The following is a 20364-nucleotide window of genomic DNA, read 5'->3' on the forward strand; positions in this document are numbered from 1 at the left end:
TTCTCCACATCCTCGCCAACACTTGTTATTTGCTGTCTTTTTGATGATAGCCATTTTGACAGGTGTGAGGTGATGACACATTGTGGTTTTGATTAGCATTTCCCTGATGATTAGTGATGTCGAGTATCTTTTCATATGCCTATTGGCCATTTGTATGTCTTTTTTGGAAAAATGTCTGTTGTGTTCCTCTGCCCATTTTTTAATTGGATTGTTTGCGAGTTTTGGGGGGGGGTTTATTGTTTTGTTCTTTTTGTTTCTTTTTGGCTGCGCTGCGCCTTTGTTGCTGCACGCGGGCTTTCTCTAGTCGCGGTGAGTGGGGACTACTCTTTGCGGTGCTCGGGCTTCTCACTGTGGTGGCTTCTTTTGTTGCGGGGTGTGGGCTCTAGGCACGCGGGCTTCAGTAGTTGTGGCTCATGGGCTCTAGAGCGCAGGCTCAGTAGTTGTGGCATGCGGGCTTAATAGTTGTGGCTTGCGGGCTCTAGAGTGCAGACTCAGTAGTTGTGGCGCACGGGCTTAGTTGCTCCGTGGCATGTGGAATGTGGGATCTTCCCAGACCAGGGATTGAACTCATGTCCCCTGCACTGGCAGGCGGACTCTTAACCACTGCACCACCAGGGAAGTCCCAGATTGTTTGGTTTCTTTTTTTTGCTACTGAGTTGTATGAATGCTTTATGTATTTAAATATTGACTCCTTATCAGTTATATGATTTGCAAATATCTTCTCCCATTCTGTAGGTTACCTTTTCATTTGTTGATGGTTTCCTTTGCTGTGCAGAAACTTTTTAATTTGATGTAGTCCCACTTGTTTATTTCTGCTTTTGTTGTCCCCCCACCCCCCTGCCTTTTTTGGCTTTATTACAAATTATACTTTTTATTTTGAGATAATTATAGATTCACATGCAATTGTAAGAAATAATACCAGGAGAGCCCAAGTACCCTTTACTCAGTTTGCCCCAATGGTAACATTTTTGCAAAACTGTAGTGTAATATCATAACCAGGACATTGACATTGATACAGTCAAGATACAGAATAGTTTCATCACCACAAGATCCCTAATGTTGCCACCTCCTTACACCCCCATGCCCTCCGTGATACCTGACAACCACTAATCTGTTCTCCATTTCCGTAATTGTCTCATTTCAAGGATGTTATATAAGTAGAGTCACAGTATGTGACCTTTGGGATTTACTCCCCTTCCCCCCACCACTTCAGCATGATTCTGTGGAGACTCATCAGACTGTCACATGTATCAATAGTTGTTACTTTTTATTGCTGAGTAGTATTCCATCTTATAGGTGCACCACTGTTTGTTTAGCCATCCACCAGGTGAAAGACAGCTGAATTATTTCCAGTTTGGGGCTATTAAAAATAAAGCTGCTGGGCTTCCCTGGTGGCGCAGTGGTTGAGAATCTGCCTGCCCATGCAGGGGACACAGATTCGAGCCCTGGTCTGGGAAGATCCCACATGCTGCAGAGCAACTAGGCCCGTGAGCCACAACTACTGAGCCTGCGAGTCTGGAGCCTGTGCTCCGTAACAGGAGAGTCCGCGACAGTGAGAGGCCCCGCACCGTGATGAAGAGTGGCCCCCGCTTGCCGCAACTAGAGAAAGCCCTCACACAGAAACGAAGACCCAACACAGCCAAAAATAAATAAATAAATAAAAAATAAAGCTGTGTAAACATTTATGTACAGCTTTTGGTGTGAACACAAGTTCATTTCTCTGAAGTAAATGCTCAGGAGTGCAGTTGTGGGTGTATGGTACCGTGTGTTCAGTTTTTTAAGAAACTGCCCGAATTTTCCAGGTTAGCTGACCACTTTACATTACCGTCAGCAATATGTGAGTGACCCAGTTTCTCCACGTCCGTGTCAGTATTTGATGTTGTCAGTTTTCTATTTTATCCATTCTAATAGAAGTTGTGATGGTTAATTTTATGTGTCTGTTGGCTAGGCCATGGTACCTGGATATTTGGCCAAACATTATTCTATATGTTTCTGTGAAGGTATTTTTTAGATGAAATTAACATTTAAATCAGTCTACTTTGAGTTAAGCAGCTTACTCTCCATAAGGTGGGGGTGCCTTACCCAGTCAGTTGAGGGCATTAAAAGAAGAAGACTGGCCTCCCTGGAAGAAGGAATTGCCAGGAGATGCCCTTGGGACTTGAACTGCAACATCAACTCTGCCCTGGGTCACCAGCCTGCTGGCGTACTCTGCAGAATTTGGACTTACCAGCGTCTGTAATCATGTGAACCAATTCCTTAAAATCAATCTCAATCAATTTTTCCCTCTCCCTCCCTCCCTCCCTCCCTCCCTCTCTCCCTCTCTCCCTCTCCCTCTCTCTCTCTCTCCCTCTCTCTCTCTCTCTCTCTCTCTCTCTCTCTCTCTCTCTCTCTCTCTCTCTCTCTCTCTCTCTCTCTCTCTCTCTCTCTCGACATACACAGTCGGCTCTCCGTATCTCTGGGTACTACATCCGTGTATTCAGGCAACCATAGATGGAAAATATTCAGAAAAACAATCCAGGAAGTTCCAAAAAGCAGAACTTGAATTTGCTGCATGCCGACAACTATTTACATAGCATTTACATAGTATTTACAACTATTTACATAGTATTTTCGTTCTATTAGGTATTGTAAGTAATCTAGAGATGATTTAAAGTATACTGTGGGAGGATGCACATAGGTTATGTGCAGATACTATACCATATATATATATATATATGTATATATATGGACACATACCCCTTCTATTTGGTTCTGTCTCTCGGGAGAACCCTGACTGATACAGATGTGTACTGCGAGGTGAGGCAGAGCGGCTGTTGTAAATAAGGAGGTCAGGAGAGGCCCCACCAGGTGACATGTGAGCAGAGGCTGAGAGAAGCAAGACGATGGACTGTGTACATTTGGGGGAGAGGGGGACAAGAGCCAGTCTGGAGACTAGCTCTTATTTACATCCAGTCTTGTATGTTTTATCAGATTTATACAGAAAATGCTAGTAAATTAAACAGATTAGCAAAAGAAAATCCCTCCACTGCTTGGCTCCTGGCTCCTTTCTGGTGTAGAAATGGTTTCTCTTTGACGTGATGGAAACTGCCTTCTTTAACCAGCTTTCCTTAAAAGAGCTTTTCACAGAATAGTTTGCCTCTTAGACTCTAAACTAGTGTTTCTAGTGAACACCACAGCTTCTAGTACAATAAAAAATACAGCTTCCCCCAACAATAGCTGTGGTTTCTCCCCAAAAGAAAGGTGAACACCAGGCAAACTATATATTCTTGTGTATAATGAATTCTGTTACTTTTTACCACCCTAAGTCCTTTTAGGAACAATAATTTTTAATGTGCTTCATTGTAATTGAGGAAAAAGAAATTTCAGAGTGGTGGTCCTCATCTGCAGAAGGAGCTTGGCACTCTTGACCTCTTTGGGGTTGGAATAGTTGGTCAGTGTGGGGTCCCAGAAACCCTTGCTCTGTTGATTTACCAACCAAGCTATGGTTTATGATTTAGGGGTTGGGGAAAGTGGCTTCCTACATTCACATAGGATGTCTGAGAGGGGGGCCTTTTTCCTTCTGATACTGTGAATGCTTCCCTAAGTGGAAATGAAATGCTTTCTAAGTATTAATTAGCCTCCTACTGGTCCATTACTAGCAGGGAGAGAGTGAGGCCTTTAAGCATTTGCCTCTGTACCCCAGTAGGATGTTTTCAGGATGCTGTATGGATAGATGAAAGCTCTCATGTTAGCAATGATTATTCTCTGCTCAACTGTCATTATGTAGGCAGGTTTTCTAGCTGGGAAGGTAGTCTTTACTTTTATGCAGTCTTAAATATTTTACCAGATTTATTTATACAGAAAAACATTTTATCGGATTTATTATACAGAAAATGCTAGTAAATTGAATAGGATTGCAAAAGAAAAGTGAAGTTTTTTATTTATCTAGATAGTGATTTTTCTTGATGGTAACACAATGAGGTGAGTGCTATAAAAGCTTTTTCCTCCTGTGGTTGCATCCTAGACCTAATTTAGAACGTGTCACATCAAAATGAATATCACCATTGTGAGTGGGTCTCGGATGGCCTGCATGTTTTTCTGTAGTCTCACCTTGAGGCCCTGCTTTGCTTGACCATTTGACCATTTGTGGTTGATTTCCATCCATGTGTTTAGGTGATGATATTTGAACTGGCTTACCATGTGCAGTCATTCCTCTGTGAGCACAACAAGCCCCCTCCCAAGTCTTTTCATGAAGAAATGCTGGAAAGGCGGGCTCAGGAGGAGCAACGGAGGCAGTTAGAGGCCAAGCGGAAAGAGGAAGAGGAGGTGAGACCCTTGTCGCCGCGGTGTCCGGCCCGGAGGACTGCGAGCTCCTATAGGTTTTCCTCCGTCTCTACCTACTCACTTACTGGTATTTCTTTTAAGTTTTGCTCAGCATTTGATCCAAGAATCATGGATTCATGTGAAAGAAGGCCCTAAGAGTAACCAAGAAATAAATACTATGAGTGATTCCCTCCCAACAGATATCAATGCTACCCCTAGAACGCTTAGTCCAGGTTTTTAAATAAGAGAAAAAGGAAGTTGGCTTAACCAAAACTTCTGGTGCTCTTTCTGCGCTTGTAAAGCTGTGCAGGAGTTCAGAGGCTATTATCTTCTTCCCTCTGTGGGACAAGTATCTCATGCCCAAATGAGTAGCCAAAGCCAGAGACTGAAGGTTTTTTTTTGTTCATTAACCATTTTTACTTTTTCTTAATTTGCATACGGATGTATACTGCTGTGTTATTTTTAAAATCCTTTAATCAGAGTTAATACATGTATCTAAATTTCCTTCCTGATTTTTAAGTTTTTTTTTCCTTCTATTTAGTCTTTTAATAAACTTACCTAGAACTTATTTTGGTGTGGGTTGTAAAAATGAGGGTGTGAGTTTTTCTTTTTTCCCAGTCATTTTCCTAACACATTTATTAAGTAATCATTCATTTTTAAGTGATTTGTAGTAATTCCTTTAAAGTGTATTTTATCTACTCATTTATACTAAGTTCTACTTGTGAATTGTCTCTTTTGTTCAATTCATGTTTTTTTCTTGAGTCTCTACAGCACTCTTTGAGTTATTGTATCTTTATAACGTTTGACTGTCTAAGTCAGGACCCCTGTCCCTTCATCCTTCATTCTTTCTTTTTTTTTCTGTTGGCTATTCTCACAGATAAGTTATAGGATTGCTTTCTCAAAATCAAAACAAAACAAAGCCTGTGGGATTTTGAGTAAAATTGCACTAAACTTACGTATTCATTTAGGAAGAATTAACATTATGACAGTATTCAGACTTCCTATCCAGGAATGTTTTTCCATTTATTTTTATCTCTCAGTGAGGCTTTTTAGTTTTCTTCCCTTAGGTGTTGCAATTACTTGTAGGGTTTTGTTTTTCCTGCTTTTCTTAGGTTCTTATTCCTGGTTCTTTTTTCCTGCTTCATTTTGTTCATCCTTTACTTATGTTAACACCGTCTTTGTGGGTTCCGTTCATTTTTTTCTCAATATTTATTTATTTGGCTGTGCCAGGTCTTAGTTGCGGCATGAGGGATTTTTGTTTGTTTGTTTGTTTTTGGGTTTTTTTTTGGTTTCAGCATGCGGGATCTAGTTCCCTGACTAGGGATCGAACCTGGGCCCCCTGCACTGGGAGCACGGAGTCTTAACCACTGGACCACCAGGGAAATCCCGGTTCCATTCATTTTGTTACTGCTTATCTCCTATTTAATTGCGTAGCCTAGTTACCATTTAGGGTTTAAAGTTCCTTATTGTTGTCATTGTTCTTAGGCAGACACATTTTTACTAGAAGATAAGGATATTTAACAGACTTGTTTTGGTGTCCTACTATAACTACCTGTAAGTTTTGGGTATGCTTTATATTATTGCTGTAATAGTTTTTGGTGAGTTTCTCAATAGTTTTGATATTTAAAACCTGGAATTTTAGGCAGCTCATAAAAAACATTATTTTTCTCTACCTAAAATTCAGAATCATTTGAGTAATAGCTACATGAGTCAAATGGGTAGAGATCAAAATGCCACTTTTAATACTGAGAAAACTGATTGGGGAATGCACCTGAAGGTCTGTGGCTTGTGGGTGTGCACCCAGCTCAGCCCACCTCCACCCAGCGGCCTGGCCGACAGTAGGCGCAAGTGCATGTTCTCTGCAGACAGGCAGGTATCAAAGAGGAGGGTCTCAGTCAAGTGTGGGGAGAAGTGAGCGGCCCATGGTGTTGCTGCAGTTAAAGTCCCTCCACATTGGGAATCCCCTGGCGGTCCAGTGGTTAGGACTCCGTGCTTCCAAAAGAAGTCCGTCCACATAGAAATGGGGAGTACGTGTCCCTCCCCACAGTCTTCACACACATTTAAGTGGGAAGCCTATTGCCTAAGAACTCTAATAAAACTGACGTAACTACAGTTTGTACTAAGGTTCTAGATATTCAGATCTCTTAGGAGATGAGAGCTTGAATTACTGAAATTCAAAAGATTTTTTGTGATTACAGAATTCGTATGTTGTATGGGTTTCAGAGATCAGCATTTGATGGCAGTATGATTTATTTCAGCAACGTGAAATCCTTCATGAGATTCAGAGAAGGAAAGAAGAGATAAAAGAAGAGAAAAAAAGGAAAGAAATGGCTAAGCAGGTACTCTAGCAATTCTGCCATACTCGAATAGTTTACATTCTGCTAAACATAAAACCTTTTTATTTCCATTGATGATATTTGAATTATTGTATCTTTATAATGTTTGAATATCTGAGAAGTCAGGACCCCTGTCCTTCATTCTTCATTATTCTTTTTCCTTCATTATTCTTTTTCCCCTCCATTGTTAGTATCAGTAGTAAAGCTTAAAATGAAGCACTAAAAAGTCCCCCAAATATCATTCATTATATATTTTAGATTCTCCAAATAAGTAGCAAAACTTAGAGTTGTATGTTATCTGTAGATGTCTTTGGCTTACATAACTACAGTAGTTTATCAAAAGAGTTGAAGGACAGAGGAGATTGAAGTTTTGATAATCAACCCAGACTGGAATTATTAATACTTGGAAAACAAAACTATTTGTTCATACAGAAGAGTGAATGGAAACCACATGGATCTCCCTTAGATTTCATTCAGTGATGGAAAAGAAGGATTCAACAGAGCTGGTTTAAAAAGCAGGGGTGGAAAAGGATAAAGTCCTTTTTCCTATATTTTTCCTGAGTCCAACTCAATCAAAAACCAGCTACACATGTTTGGAGAAATCCAGGGACAATTTTGCTCATTCTCTTTTAGAGAAATATGGCATTAAACTTAAGGGAAGCAGTGAGGTGCAGTGGGTGGAGGCACTGAGGTGCAGGTAAGCAGCACCTGGCTGAAAGCTTTGGCTTTTTTACTGCCTGGCTCTGCGACCTTGACAGATGACACTCTCCGAGGCTCATTTTCCTCACCCCTTAAGACGGCACAGATAATGCCTTCCTTTCTGTCTTATGTAATTATTCCCACAGATAAATGTACTGCCCTTTGTGAACGTACAAAGCTGTATACAAATTTAAGGTGATATTACTGTTCCCACCAACTCTCCTATCTTACATCTGATCTGCCTTCCTGTCACTCACTCTGCTCTCTCCTTGTTTGTTTGTTTGTTTTTTACAGTGTTCAGAATAGTTTAATATTGGAGTCAAGATAGATAACAGAACAATACTAATTCTGTCAATAGACAGAAGACATAATGCAAACATAGACCCCCTCCACCCCATGTATATATAACTGATTTTTTGACTAAGGTACAAAGATAATTCTGGAGAAAGGATAGCCTTTTCAGCAAACGGTACTAGAACATTTTTTCTCTTTTCCATTATGGTTTATTATAGGATATTGAATCTGCTCTGTCTTTGAATGTCTCCTTCTGTTCATCTCTTGCTCTTCTCCCTAACTTTTCATGTATATTCCACGATTCTAAGCATTTTCGTTTATAAAACTCACATTCTCTTGAAACGGTAACCTGGCCTTCAGTTCTTAAACCAGTATATATTTGGACATTAAACTTTTAAAAGTTGAGTTCAACTTTATTATACTTGAAAACATTCAGCTTAAATAAGATTTGCATTCTCTACATATTTATAATTATGTACCAGGATTGTCTTCCACTTATGACATATCTAAAGTAGGTTTTACTTTTCTTCTTTTAAGGAACGTTTAGAAATAGCTAGTTTGTCAAACCAAGATCATACCTCTAGGAAAGACCCAGGAGGACACAGAACAGCTGCCATTCTACATGGAGGCTCTCCTGACTTTATAGGAAATGGTAAACATCGGACCAACTCATCTGGAAGGTCTAGGTAAGTCCCTGAGGTTTCTGATCTGAAGGGATGAAAGATGTAGAAGAATTAAAACAACTTGTAGCAAAATTTGGTGGAATTGTCACATGATAGTTTTAATAACTTTTGCAGCGCCTGTATATCTTAATATATTAGTTAGCAATATGAAATGAAATTTTCATTTAACACTTTCCAAGTATCTTTCATGAAACCAGTTTTAGGGTTCATTCCCTTTTATAACAGTTACAACACTTCACAGTCTTGCCTCCAGTGCAGTTTGATCTGACTTTTTATGATCTAATTATTCAGTAAGTGATTTAAAAACTTTTCTCTGTCAGAATCATCATCCAGTCAGATTTCACACTGTGTGTGTTTGCAGCCTGTAACTCCCTAGGTCCCACCACAGATGTGGGGGATACTCCAAAACAGGCACGGGTGTGGGAGATCTTTTACATGAGGATGGGAGCCCCAGTTTGCTGTCAGGGCTTCCCTCCCTGTTGCTACTGAGGACACTGGGCTTCCCTGTTACTGCAGGTGGGCTCCTGGGTTGTTCCCTGTCACCAGAGATGATATGAAAGGTACTATCTCTTCCTCCACATCCTTTTCCACCAAAGAATTGAGACTTCCCTGTCTATTTGCTGTGACCCGCTGTGGACCAGAAAGGAATTTTAGTACAGAATCCATTTGTGAGTAGGTGGGTGATGAAGTAGTATAGGTATTATAATTCAGCTTCTTTATGTGTTTAAACTATCTCTTGTGAGAATCTAAGCAGCACTTAAAACCAACATTTTCTTCTATAAAAAGAAACATTTTAGGTACCAAATTAAAAGCTTATATAATCTTTCGGGTTACAGTTTGTTTATACGAAGGAATCATTTCAGTTCTTTCCCTAATTATCTACTTAAAAAAAAATCAGCTCAGAAATTATTTTGATATTAACATTTAAGCACCTACTGTTAAGGTGAACTAAGTCTTTTCTTGAATGCAGTTTCTGGTAACAATTCCTTTTTAAGGTTATAACTCCTTGCACCAATTTAGATTGTTTTTGCAACTGGGCTTCCAACATAGTTTGAAGTTGTCAGGGTATTTCAGTAGGAAATAATTGACAGATTCCTACTGTGTTAGAAACAGTGGAAATAAATCAATGCCATGAATAAGGATGTATAAAAAACAATTTTTTTAGTTTAAACATTTCCATTTTTGCGGCTAACTGTAGACAGCGGGTCCAAGATTAGACTTGGCTTTTGAGATCAGAGATTATTAGCAAGTTTATTCAAGGAAGGATGGGAACTTCTCTCCCTCCTTGACATAGGTAGAACTTTTCATGTAGTGCTTGTAGAGGGCCATTTGTATGTCTTGGATAAAATGTGACATTCCATGAGCATCCAAGAAGAAATCATTTTTTTTTGTTTGTTTATTTGTTTGTTTTTTGTGTTTTCGGTACGTGGGCCTCTCACTGCCGTGGCCTCTCCCGCTGCGGAGCACAGGCTCCGGATGCACAGGCCCAGCGGCCATGGCTCACGGGCCCAGCCGCTCCACGGCATGCAGGATCCTCCCGGACCGGGGCACAAACCGGTGTCCCCTGCATCGACAGGCGGACCCTCAACCACTGCGCCACCAGAGAAGCCCAAGAAATCATTTTTATGTATCGTTTGCCAACGTTGTTGTACAAACCTGCATGAACTCTGGCACTGTGTTGGCTACCGACTAGAAAAGAATGAATATTTCTTAAAATATAGTTTACATGCTTCTTCAGTTAAGAAATAAAAAGTCTTTCAGGGCTTCCCTGGTGGCGCAGTGGTTGAGAGTCCGCCTGCCGATGCAGGGGTGGGGCACAGGTTTATGCCCCGGTCCGGGAAGATCCCACATGCCACAGAGCAGCTGGGCCCGTGAGCCATGGCCGCTGTGCCTGCGCGTCCAGAGCCTGTGCTCCGCAACGGGAGAGGCCACAACAGTGAGAGGCCCACATACCGCAGAAAAACAAACAAAAAAAGTCTTTGATATACTGAAGTACCTCATGGCATACTCATGATTCTTTTTCTTCCTTGCTATTCACTAGTCTTTGAGTTGGAAAGCCAAAGGAAATAAGCAGAGTGTTCCATTTTATTCTTTCAGTTAGTAGATACATTTGATAGAGTTAGTAGAGATGGCCTTGTCATCACTGTTGTCAGCAGGCATTATTCGAATGGGCTGTGACTAAAAACAATACAATCTAGAACCAGATACTTAATGAGCACTTACTAAAGGTCAGACACTGTTCTGAGTCCTGGGGATTCAATAAGCAAGATCAAGAAGGACGCTGGTTTCATGGAGCTTATATTCTAGTTGGAGGAGACTGTCCACGAGCAAGCAAGAACACGTAAGATAGTGACTAGCGCTCTACAGAGAATTTAAATAGGCTGTCTTGAAGAAAGACTGGATGGCTACTTTAGATTGGAGTCCAAGGATTGGATCCTGAGTGACAGAAGGATGGTGGCTTTCGACTGGGGGGGCACAGATACCAGATCTGGATGATGGAACGGAGCCAGCTGTTCGGGTAAAGAGCAGCCGGTGCAGAAGACCCGAAGCCAGCCTGGTCTTGTGCTGCCCAGACCTCGTCAAACAGGGCAGCGTGGCTAGAATGAGCGGGCATGGAGACAGTGGTTCAAGGGGGCGGCAGGGGTGTGTCACGGAGGGCTCTGTTGGTCGGGTCAGGAGTTTAGGTGTAATGAGCAGCCATTCGGGGTTCTAAAGAGGAATAAGATACCATCTGATCCACGCTGAGTGAAGTTCTTCCTGGCTGCCAGTGGAGAACGGAGAACAGGAGAGCAACAGTAGAGGAACAGTCTGCACATCATGCTTCATGCTACTCTCCCCCTCCCTTAGCCTCTGCACGGCAGCCACGCTCATCTTCCAGTCCCTCGCGCACACCAAGCTCCTTCCCATCTCAGGGCCTCTTCCAGTCACTGCCTGCTACGCTCTCCCTGGGGCACTTTGCATGGCTGACTCCTTATCTTTCGGTTCTCCGCTCACAAGTGACCTCAGCCGCCTTCCCTGAGCACCCCCCACACCCCGCTCCCCTGCTTAGTCACTTGTTCTCCACTTCCCTGTTTTAAGTTTCTCCATAGCAGTTACTGCTAACTGAACTTCATATACATTTGTTTGCTTTTTTATTGTCTTTATCCTTTCATGACAATGTCAAGTTCATGCGAGCAAGGACCTCATCTGTGTTTCCCTCAGGTCCTGGAACAGTGCCTGGGAGAGACAGAGTAGGTGCTCAGTAAACGTCTGATGAAGGGAGGGAGGGAGTCAGGAAGGATGATAGAAAGGGACAGACTGTCTTTTTGGCACTTGTAGGGTCTGCAGCCTCTTCAACCAGGGTGACTCAGCTTTTCTTTTTATGTGGGCATATCAAAAATCAGTAAGGCTTTATTTAATGAAAGGTTTCCACTGCGTAAAACAAGAGAAAGAGAACAGAAAACCACTCACTGCTCAAGTGGAAAGAGCTTAAAGGCCTGATATTCAAGGGCCAGCCCCCTTGGCCCAGCTTTTCACGGATGTGTTTTTGTCTTTGTTGAACAGCTTTATTTTCTGTGTCCTTAAGGTTGTCTTTTTTCTCCCTTGAAGGATTTACCTTTTATTTTTTTTCAAATTGAGGTAACATTCAAATTGAGGTAATATTCAAATAATATAAAACTAACCATTTTAAAGTGTCAGTTTAAACTAACCATTCAGTGTCAAGCTGTCTTTTGTAAATGCAGACATTGTTCTCTCCTGCCTTCTTCCCAGGGATGTTGTATCTCATAAATGGGCACTTTGAACTTTTTAGGAGAAGCAAAAAAAGAAAAAAAAATTCTATAAAGTAGTTCGTGGTAGAGGATTATTTTCATCGTTTCAGACTTGCCTTCTGTGCAGGTTACTAAAGTGTAGCCCAGAATCTAGGATACATCACCCATTTTCACCAGGAAACAGCATCAGGTTGTCTGGTAGTTTGTTTTCCTGATTTTGACACCAGGTGTGGTAACTGCTGGCTATTCCTCCTTACAGAGAAGAGATAATTAAGGGTATAAGTGTTACCCAGCTGGGTTCTTGGACTCTTTAATCAATAGAAATTGATACGAGGCCAGATGAGAAATTCAGGCAAGGCTTTATTGGGACTCGTGCTATATAGCACATGGGAGCAAAAACAAATAACAGGTGCCCTTGCTCTGTCTCTGAGATGGGGGGGTCAAGCTGGTGCCTTAAATGGGGTGAGGGTAGGGGCAGACCCCTGGGTTGGGCCGGAGGGGTGACCTGGGTGGTCGGCCCCACCCCCTTGGTGGTGCTGTGTGCAGGGTGCATGCTCAGTGCCCTGCTTTGCTGCCAACACCTCAGAAGTGGCAGTTGGGTTTTTGGTCTTTTTGTATCTTGTTGTTCATAATTTGCCCCAAGGGGGCATGCACACAGTTATTTTTAGTCCCTTATAGTTTCTTTGTATTCTGTTGCTCTAGGAGACGTGTTTGTCCAGGTGAAAGCACTGCAGCAAAGGGTCCCAGGTCCCAGCCTGTCTCCTAAGTATAAGACATGGGCGGGGGAACCGCTGAAGTATTAAGGATGTGGGTAGGGGAAGAGGGAATCCTTGATACATCTCTCCATACTTGTGAGCCTCCACTGTTCACAGTCTCTCCAGTTGGCTCCATGGAGGCATATACTGGTTCACTTCAAATTAAGCAATGTCAGCAATTCTTACTAACTTTATGTCCGCAGAGCTGCCTGGAGTTTCAAATTGGGGGACCAAGAGCTAGAGCTTTCTGTGGCATCTTGGTGAGTTAGGCGGGAAGGTGAGGCTACCCTAGCCCCCTGTGTCTCATCTGAGATCTCCCTTTTTCTGTCCCATCCCAACCATCTACACCATTGACCATGCTGGCAGAGCAGTCTTTTGGGTGGGAGTCTTGATTCTCAAGTCCCTAGTAGACAAATTGTTTCCTCTTTTCTTGCTACTTGGCTTTTTAAAAAATCATATTTTCTTCTTATTTGAGGTATCAAGGTCGTAGATGCCTAATTTAGTCTTCTAAAATTGAACTGTGTCTAATTATCTGTTCTTTATAAAACCCAGTTAATGTTATTTGGCAGTTTTGTTTAAAACACCTATATCCTGTGTACTGCCACAGCTACTGGGAAAAACTGATAACATGGGTGATATTTCTAATGATATTGCAAACCCCCATGAACATTCCATAATCTAGAATTAATCATTGGCAATGACGGGACTTCCCTGGTAGTCCAGTGGTAAAGAATCCACCTTCCAATGCAGGGGATGCGGGTTCCATCCCTGGTTAGGGAACTAAGATCCCACATGCTGCGGGGCAACTAAGCCCACACACCACAGCTACTGAGCCCGCACACCTCAACTAGAGAGTCCGCATGCCACAAACTACAGAGCCCACATGCCCTGGATCCTTTGCGCCACAACTAGAGAGAAGCCCATGTGCCGCAGCGAAAGACCCCGTGTGCAGCAACGAAAGACCCCGTGTGCCACAACTAAGACCCGATGCAGCCAAAAATAAATAATAAATAAATCTTTAAAAAAAAAAATCATTGGCAATGGCACCCGTGTTAATTGCTTCTAAATACCATTTGCTTGCATTGGGATGGCTATTTCTGATGGAGTTTAGGAGCTGTTTTACTTATTAATGGATTAGGTTCCAGAAGGTTGTTCTGAACCCAATTCTGATGAGTCCAAAGTAGACAGTATGAGCCTCCAATATGTACACATTTTTGGGTGAAAACAGGAAACATCAGTGACATTGGACTTCTTTGTTCCTTCTCTTCAAACTCTCTGTGATTTACTTTTTATCCTTCAGAATTGTTCCTGCTGTCAGTATATCCCATGTGGCATGTACCACATTTGTCCTTTTCTTGACACTTTCACTTTTAAAATGATCTCTGGGTTTGTTTTCAATCCTAATGATACATCTTTTCTTACTAGAACTCTTAACATTCTCATTGGGTTTGTACTTAACAGTCATGATGGGGTGATTAATAGTCTAAACTGCCTTAAAATAAAGCATTTACACACTGTAAACTAAAGAACATAGAGGGGTTAGACTAAAATGACTATTAGCACCATCTGTTGGAGGGGGCAAAGCTCATGTAGAGGTGCTTCTGGATCATTTATTATATGTTAATAAGTCTAGCACGTCATTTTAAACCCTCACGCTTACCGTTTTCTCGATAAATTTCAGTATGCCCAGGGCTGCACAAATAACTTGAGAAGTCAAAATTTAAACAGAGCTACAGTGTATTTAGTCATACGCTGGTATTTGGAATTTGTGGACACACATGTGGTATGAGAGACTCAAGTCATAACAGGTCTTGTCAGCAGTGTGGGCAGGTGTTGGCGGGGGAAGGTGTATAGGATTGAAGGTGATGAGACCAGTTAATAATGGGGTATTTCTTGTATCCAGGAGAAATTTGGTGATGTCCTGAACAGGGCAGGGGAATTGGAGAAGAGAGGCTGATACTTGGGGATCAGTTAGATGCAGGAGGTCTAGGAGCTCAGGGAGACATGCGCATTTTTGACTAGTGAGACAGAATGGATGACTATGCCACCAACCACAAAGAAAAAAGGAACCAAGGGGAAAAATCAGATTGAAAGTGGGTAGGAGGGAGGTGGCAGCTTTATTGACTTCGCAGTGCCATGAAGAGTAAATAGAAGGGGCAGACATGGAGACAAAAAGTGTAGAAGTTTGAAAATGAAAAACAAGACGGGGCATGGGATTGAGGGAGAGTAGAATGGACATGGGAAAGATACATAGGCTGAGGGAAGGAGCCGATATAGAGGAACAGATTGAACATACAGGAGAGAGGGACTAACTGATGGTGCAGGGTCCCAGAGGAGACTGTAGGGATGGAACTGAGGACAGGGCAGCTGTCCTTCCTCACAGTCTGGGAAAAAGAAAAAATGGGGCAGATGCCAAGTAACTTTCTAGGTGGACCCACAGAAAGTGTGGGCTTCACTGCTCATTTCTTCATGTTCTCAGTGAAAGTGGAGGTCAATATCACGCTCAGAGTGAGAGGGCTGCTTCCTAGAGATCAAAGCATTTCTTCCAAGTGTCCGATCCTGACCATCAAGGGCTCTCTCCCTTGCCTCATCCCTGCAAAGCTCTCCCAATTTACTCGTTGTATTTGCATTATAATCTAGCTTCCCAGCTATTGCTTCCCACTCAGAAAAAAAAGTAGAAAAAGGGAAAGAGAAGAAGAGGGGTTGGGCTTTGAGTGTTTTGAAGAAGTCGTGAAGGGGAAGAGCAGAGACCAGAAAGAGAATGAATGAGCATTGAATAGTGGGAAGCCCAGTTGGTGATCGGGAATTTGTAGTGCTCCAAGCCCGCCATTTTGCAGGTTTCTCCAGATGTGTGTGTGCACAAGATGTGGGGTCAACATGGAATAGAGCTAAATCACTGCTGTAGAACTTCTGTGATGATGGAAATGTTCTCGATCAATGCTGCCCAATATGGTAGCCACTAGCCACTTGAGGCTGAGTACAAACATACCTCAGAGATGTTGTGGGAACAGACCACCACAATAAAGCAAGTCACATGAATTTTTGGTTTCCCAGTGCATATAAAAGTCATGTTTACACTATGCTGTGGTCTATTAAGTGTGCAATTGCATTATATTTTTAAAAAAACAATGTACATACCTTAATTTAAAAATACTTTTTTGTTGAAAAATGCTAATAAACAGCATCTGAGCCTTCAGTGAGTCGTAGTAGTAACTGATCACAGATCACCAAAGCAAATATAATAAAAATGAAAAAGTTTGAAATATTGCAAGAATTACCACAACACAGAGACATGAAGTAAGCAAATGCTGTTGGAAAAATGGAGCTGATAGACTTGCTTAATGCAAGGTTGCCGCAAACCTTCAATCTAAAAAAAAAAAAAAGCCACAGATGCTTTGAAGTTCAATAAAGCCAAGTACAATAAAATGAGGTATCTCTGTACTTAAGTGTGCCTATTGCAGTTGAAGAACTGAATTTTTCATTTAATTGAGTTTGAATTGAATTTAAGTAGCCACATGTGGCTAGTGGCTACCATACTGGGCAGCACAGGTGTAGAGCAGGGGTTTGTAGAGTTCATGTGGGGAAGACTCAGTGGTGAGTGGGGGCTTGGACAGCTTTCCCATTAGCACCTTCAGCTCAGTTCCCAGCAGAGACAGATGTTGGACAGTGAGTGGGCTAGTAAGCAGGAAGAAATGGAGGGGCAAGAATTTCCTGTGTTAATCTTAAAGAAAAAAAATCATTGTCCAAATTTATTTTTAAGGCGAGAACGTCAGTATTCTGTGTGTAGTAGTGAAGATTCTCCTGGCTCTTGTGAAATCCTGTATTTCTCTATGGGTAGTCCTGATCAACTCATGGTGCACAAAGGGAAATGTATTGGTGAGTAAACTAGCTAAACTCATTTAAATTATTCTGATGACGAAAGTTAATCATGAAGGAATGGGGTAGAATAGATGCCGCGTCGTCTAGACCAGCGCGGTCCAAGGAAGACTCTTTAAGCTGATAGTCAACCTAGCTCCTGTTCCTGATGACTAGAAGAAGTCACTCAGGTTTCCCCTTCTGTAAAATGGAAATAAAAACCCAGGCTCTTGGCAATATCGTTAGCAGAGAGGTAATTTAAAATTTGCCGTCGTTAGAATTAGCCAAGCTTTTCAAAACCAAAATGGTTGAAATATTATGAATCAGTAGAATTTTGCATCTTGTGCATCTGTTGCTGATAAAATATGTGTAACAAGATGAGTTCTAATGCCTATGATCTTTAATGGTCAAGTCTCATTTTCTTAATTTGCTGTCCACCTGCTTAGCGTTTTCCTGCTTGGCATACTGTACCAGACCAGGAAAACCACTTTATTTTCTATGTGTTTTATTTAGCAGTTTAGCCATCTTATTTAGCAGTTGGATATTTGGAGTGAATCTCATTCAGCAATTTGCTATTTGAATTGTTTATATTAAAATCAAGTTTTCATATCTACTTCCTTTGCCCTAAATGTACATGATCTTTTATCAGTCATACAGATACAGCCACTAATTGGTGTAGGGATCACTTGCATATGGTGAATTTGACAGTTAAGTTCAATTTTCAATCCCATGAGTATTCTTACCAGAGCTAACAGGTAGCTAAATTACCTGGATCAAGTTTGCTTTCTTTCGTTATCTTTTCCCTTCCTCTTTGAGGAGGTATAAATAAACAAGGGAGTTGCCCGGGAGAGGGCAGCAGGTGGAGGGAGAAGAAATCAAGCATCTGAAGAGTCTGTGATCTGGACACTCAACCTTGGCTGACTGAGGCTGCCTGGACCATGCAGGATTCTGCACATACGCGGAGCCTGCCCTGTTCAGACACAGCAACTGTTTGGGCAGGCTTAAGACCTTGTTAGAGATGCTTGGCTTTGGTTCTGAGACTGTCCTTGACTCTGAGGCATTTCCGACTCATGAAGTGGCAACATAAAACTCACAACTTTTAATAATCTGGGGAAATCAGGAAGGCAAATTAATCCAACTGCTTATTACCTTACCTTTGTCTCCTAGTCTCACTGGTAGTCATTAGACAGATTCACCTTACTTAATACCCTCATGAGGAGACACTTTTGCAGCCTGAACTTTTTTTTTTATAAAACCACCAAGTAAATTATTTATTTTGTTTTCTCATGACGGGTCTAGTTTTTAAAATATGTCCTAATTTTCTAAGAAATGTTTTTGTAAAAGATCAATAAATTAACATTTGCTTTAAAGCTATTGGAACTAGAGGGAATCAAGAACTTCCCTAGATATTATTCCTTATATATTACAGCATTATAGAGGCTTCTGTATAGATGATCATTGGTAGCACATAGTAGAGTATCAGTCTGAGCTCTTTTGGTAACATTTTCCTTCAGCCTCACTGCAGTGTGTTCTTTTGTCCCTTTTATTATCCCCATCACACAAAAGTGACAAAAGGAGGGTGGCAGTAATAGAACTATAATACAAAATAAAAACCCAACCAGCAATTATGAAATACCCACTTAGTCCCAGTTGGGGAGATAAATATTGCAAGACATTGTGCCATATAATCCACGAATTTAATTAGGCTTTATGTAAATCACATCACATTCCGTCCCATAAATGTTTACTATCGTGTGTCTCCAGCGTGTGCCGCATAGATCCAACATTCCACAGGTTGCTTCCTTTGATTGACACATTTTCAAACATTAGGTTTTTTTTTTTTCCCTTAGCTGAGAATGTCAGGAATTATGACTAGCATAACAGATCATTTTAAATAAAATCTCTTAAATGGTCAGCATTTCTGTGAAGTAAAACTGCTTCTCTAGGTGAGTTAGTTCAGCCACATTTCTCCAAAGTATTTTTGCCAAGACCACTTTGTCTTATGTATACAGGTTACTTCACTTTTCATTATGCAGATAATGTAGCATCATGGAGAACTGTCAATATTATTTATATAGTAAGAGAAAAAGAATATGAGAAAAAGAAAAGAATATCAGTGTTTCTCAATTGGGGTGATTTTCTTCCCTAGGGGACATTAGGTGACATCTAGAGATATTTTTGATGATTAAGACTAGGGTAAGGGGTGCTACTGACATCTTGTGGATAGAGGCCAGGGATACTGCTGAATATCTTACAGTATACAAGTCAGCCCTCTTCAACAAAGGATTATCTGGTCCCAAATGTCAATAGTGCCCAGGGTGAGAAACCCTGTTATATATGCTACAATTTGGTAAATTAGGAAAAAACAGACGGGTAGAGGGAGCTAGAAGAGAAATAAAACGAAATGGTGATATTGTGGGTAATATTTTTCTCCACTTCCAATTTTTTGGTGATTTTCTATTATAGTCTTTAATAAAAATTTAGATTTTTATAAGAAAATTTTCGGTGTTACAAAAATTGAGCTCTCTCAGGTATAGGTTGAAACCATATGCCTATCACTAAATGAATGTGTCTCTCTCACACGCTTCAAATTTAAACTGTCACGACTGGTTCCTTCCCTTGAAGCCATTGGCCAGTTTGTATTTACTGAGCATATTCACATTTTGTGTTTAGAAAATCATTGATGTATTCAAATTTCCAAGTTACTAAAATCTGTTCTCACTGTGTACACTCATCTGCATTGATGGAGCGTTCCTAGTTCCAAACACCTTCTATTACATTAGTTGGTATTTAGCAGCTGTGTGAGGGTTACTCTACCACACCAGCAGGCGCGGTCATCAGGGGTGGACTGGTTATGAAAGTAACATCGTCAATAACGGCTAGTAGAAGAAAACATTAGTCCAATACTAAGATCTCACTGTCGAATCTTGTCCCTTTGTAAAATTTAATATTTTAGAGTTCAGAGTATGTTGTTAAATACCAAAAATTGGTTACAAAAGACATGTATTACATGAAATCACATTTTTCATAGTTAGTACGTGGTATCCATTGTTGAATGAATGATTGTCTATTCCCTCTTTTTTTAAATGCCCACAGAAAATGTACCAGTGAAATTTAATTATATTTTCTTTCAATGTGCAGGCAGTGATGAGCAGCTTGGAAAATTAGTTTACAATGCTTTGGAAACAGCCACTGGCGGCTTTGTCTTGTTGTATGAGTGGGTTCTTCAATGGCAGAAAAAAATGGGTCCATTCCTTACCAGTCAAGAAAAAGAGAAGATTGATAAGTGCAAAAAGCAGGTAGGCATCCAAGATGGCTCACTGAGCAAAAGGACTAATCTCGAGCTTAAGGCGGTGACAAAACAAAATAGCTGTGCATTTCATTGGCCACCAAAGATGACCCAAAATGCTATGAGATCTGTTTAACCAGAGAGGGTGGTGGAAGACCATAAGTTTTCTCAGCCCCTGCTGCCTCTTTCAGAACTTTCACAACACGGTCAAAACTTTTGCAGCTGCTTCTCGACCTCCTTTCTGAGCCCTTATTATTCCATTAATAGCTGTCTCTCCAACTGGGATTAAAGAGTACTTCATAACTGTGCTATTTGCAATCATTTGCATTTTCTCAGTTTTTTGAAATACTGCTTCACAACTGAATTTTTGGGGACTGGAGAATTTTATAGTTCTTTATAATA

General features: G+C 41.1%; 1 protein-coding gene across 3 annotated transcripts in view; it reads left to right on the plus strand.

Annotated features, from left to right (window-relative positions):
* Window positions 1–20364, plus strand: part of EIF2AK4 (eukaryotic translation initiation factor 2 alpha kinase 4) — a 114187-nt gene that overhangs the window by 20258 nt on the left and 73565 nt on the right. For 2 of the 3 annotated variants that reach the window (XM_067742646.1, XM_067742656.1), the window contains exons 4-8: window positions 4153–4305; window positions 6561–6641; window positions 8169–8317; window positions 16579–16694; window positions 19815–19972. In XM_067742646.1, the coding sequence (XP_067598747.1) occupies window positions 4153–4305; window positions 6561–6641; window positions 8169–8317; window positions 16579–16694; window positions 19815–19972 (657 nt within the window). Of the gene's footprint in view, window positions 1–4152; window positions 4306–6560; window positions 6642–8168; window positions 8318–16578; window positions 16695–19814; window positions 19973–20364 lie in introns of those variants that run through there. The other variant, XM_067742665.1, reaches the window with a different exon arrangement.

This window comes from Pseudorca crassidens, chromosome 1 (genome assembly GCF_039906515.1).
Source record: "Pseudorca crassidens isolate mPseCra1 chromosome 1, mPseCra1.hap1, whole genome shotgun sequence".
Taxonomy (NCBI): domain Eukaryota; kingdom Metazoa; phylum Chordata; class Mammalia; order Artiodactyla; family Delphinidae; genus Pseudorca; species Pseudorca crassidens.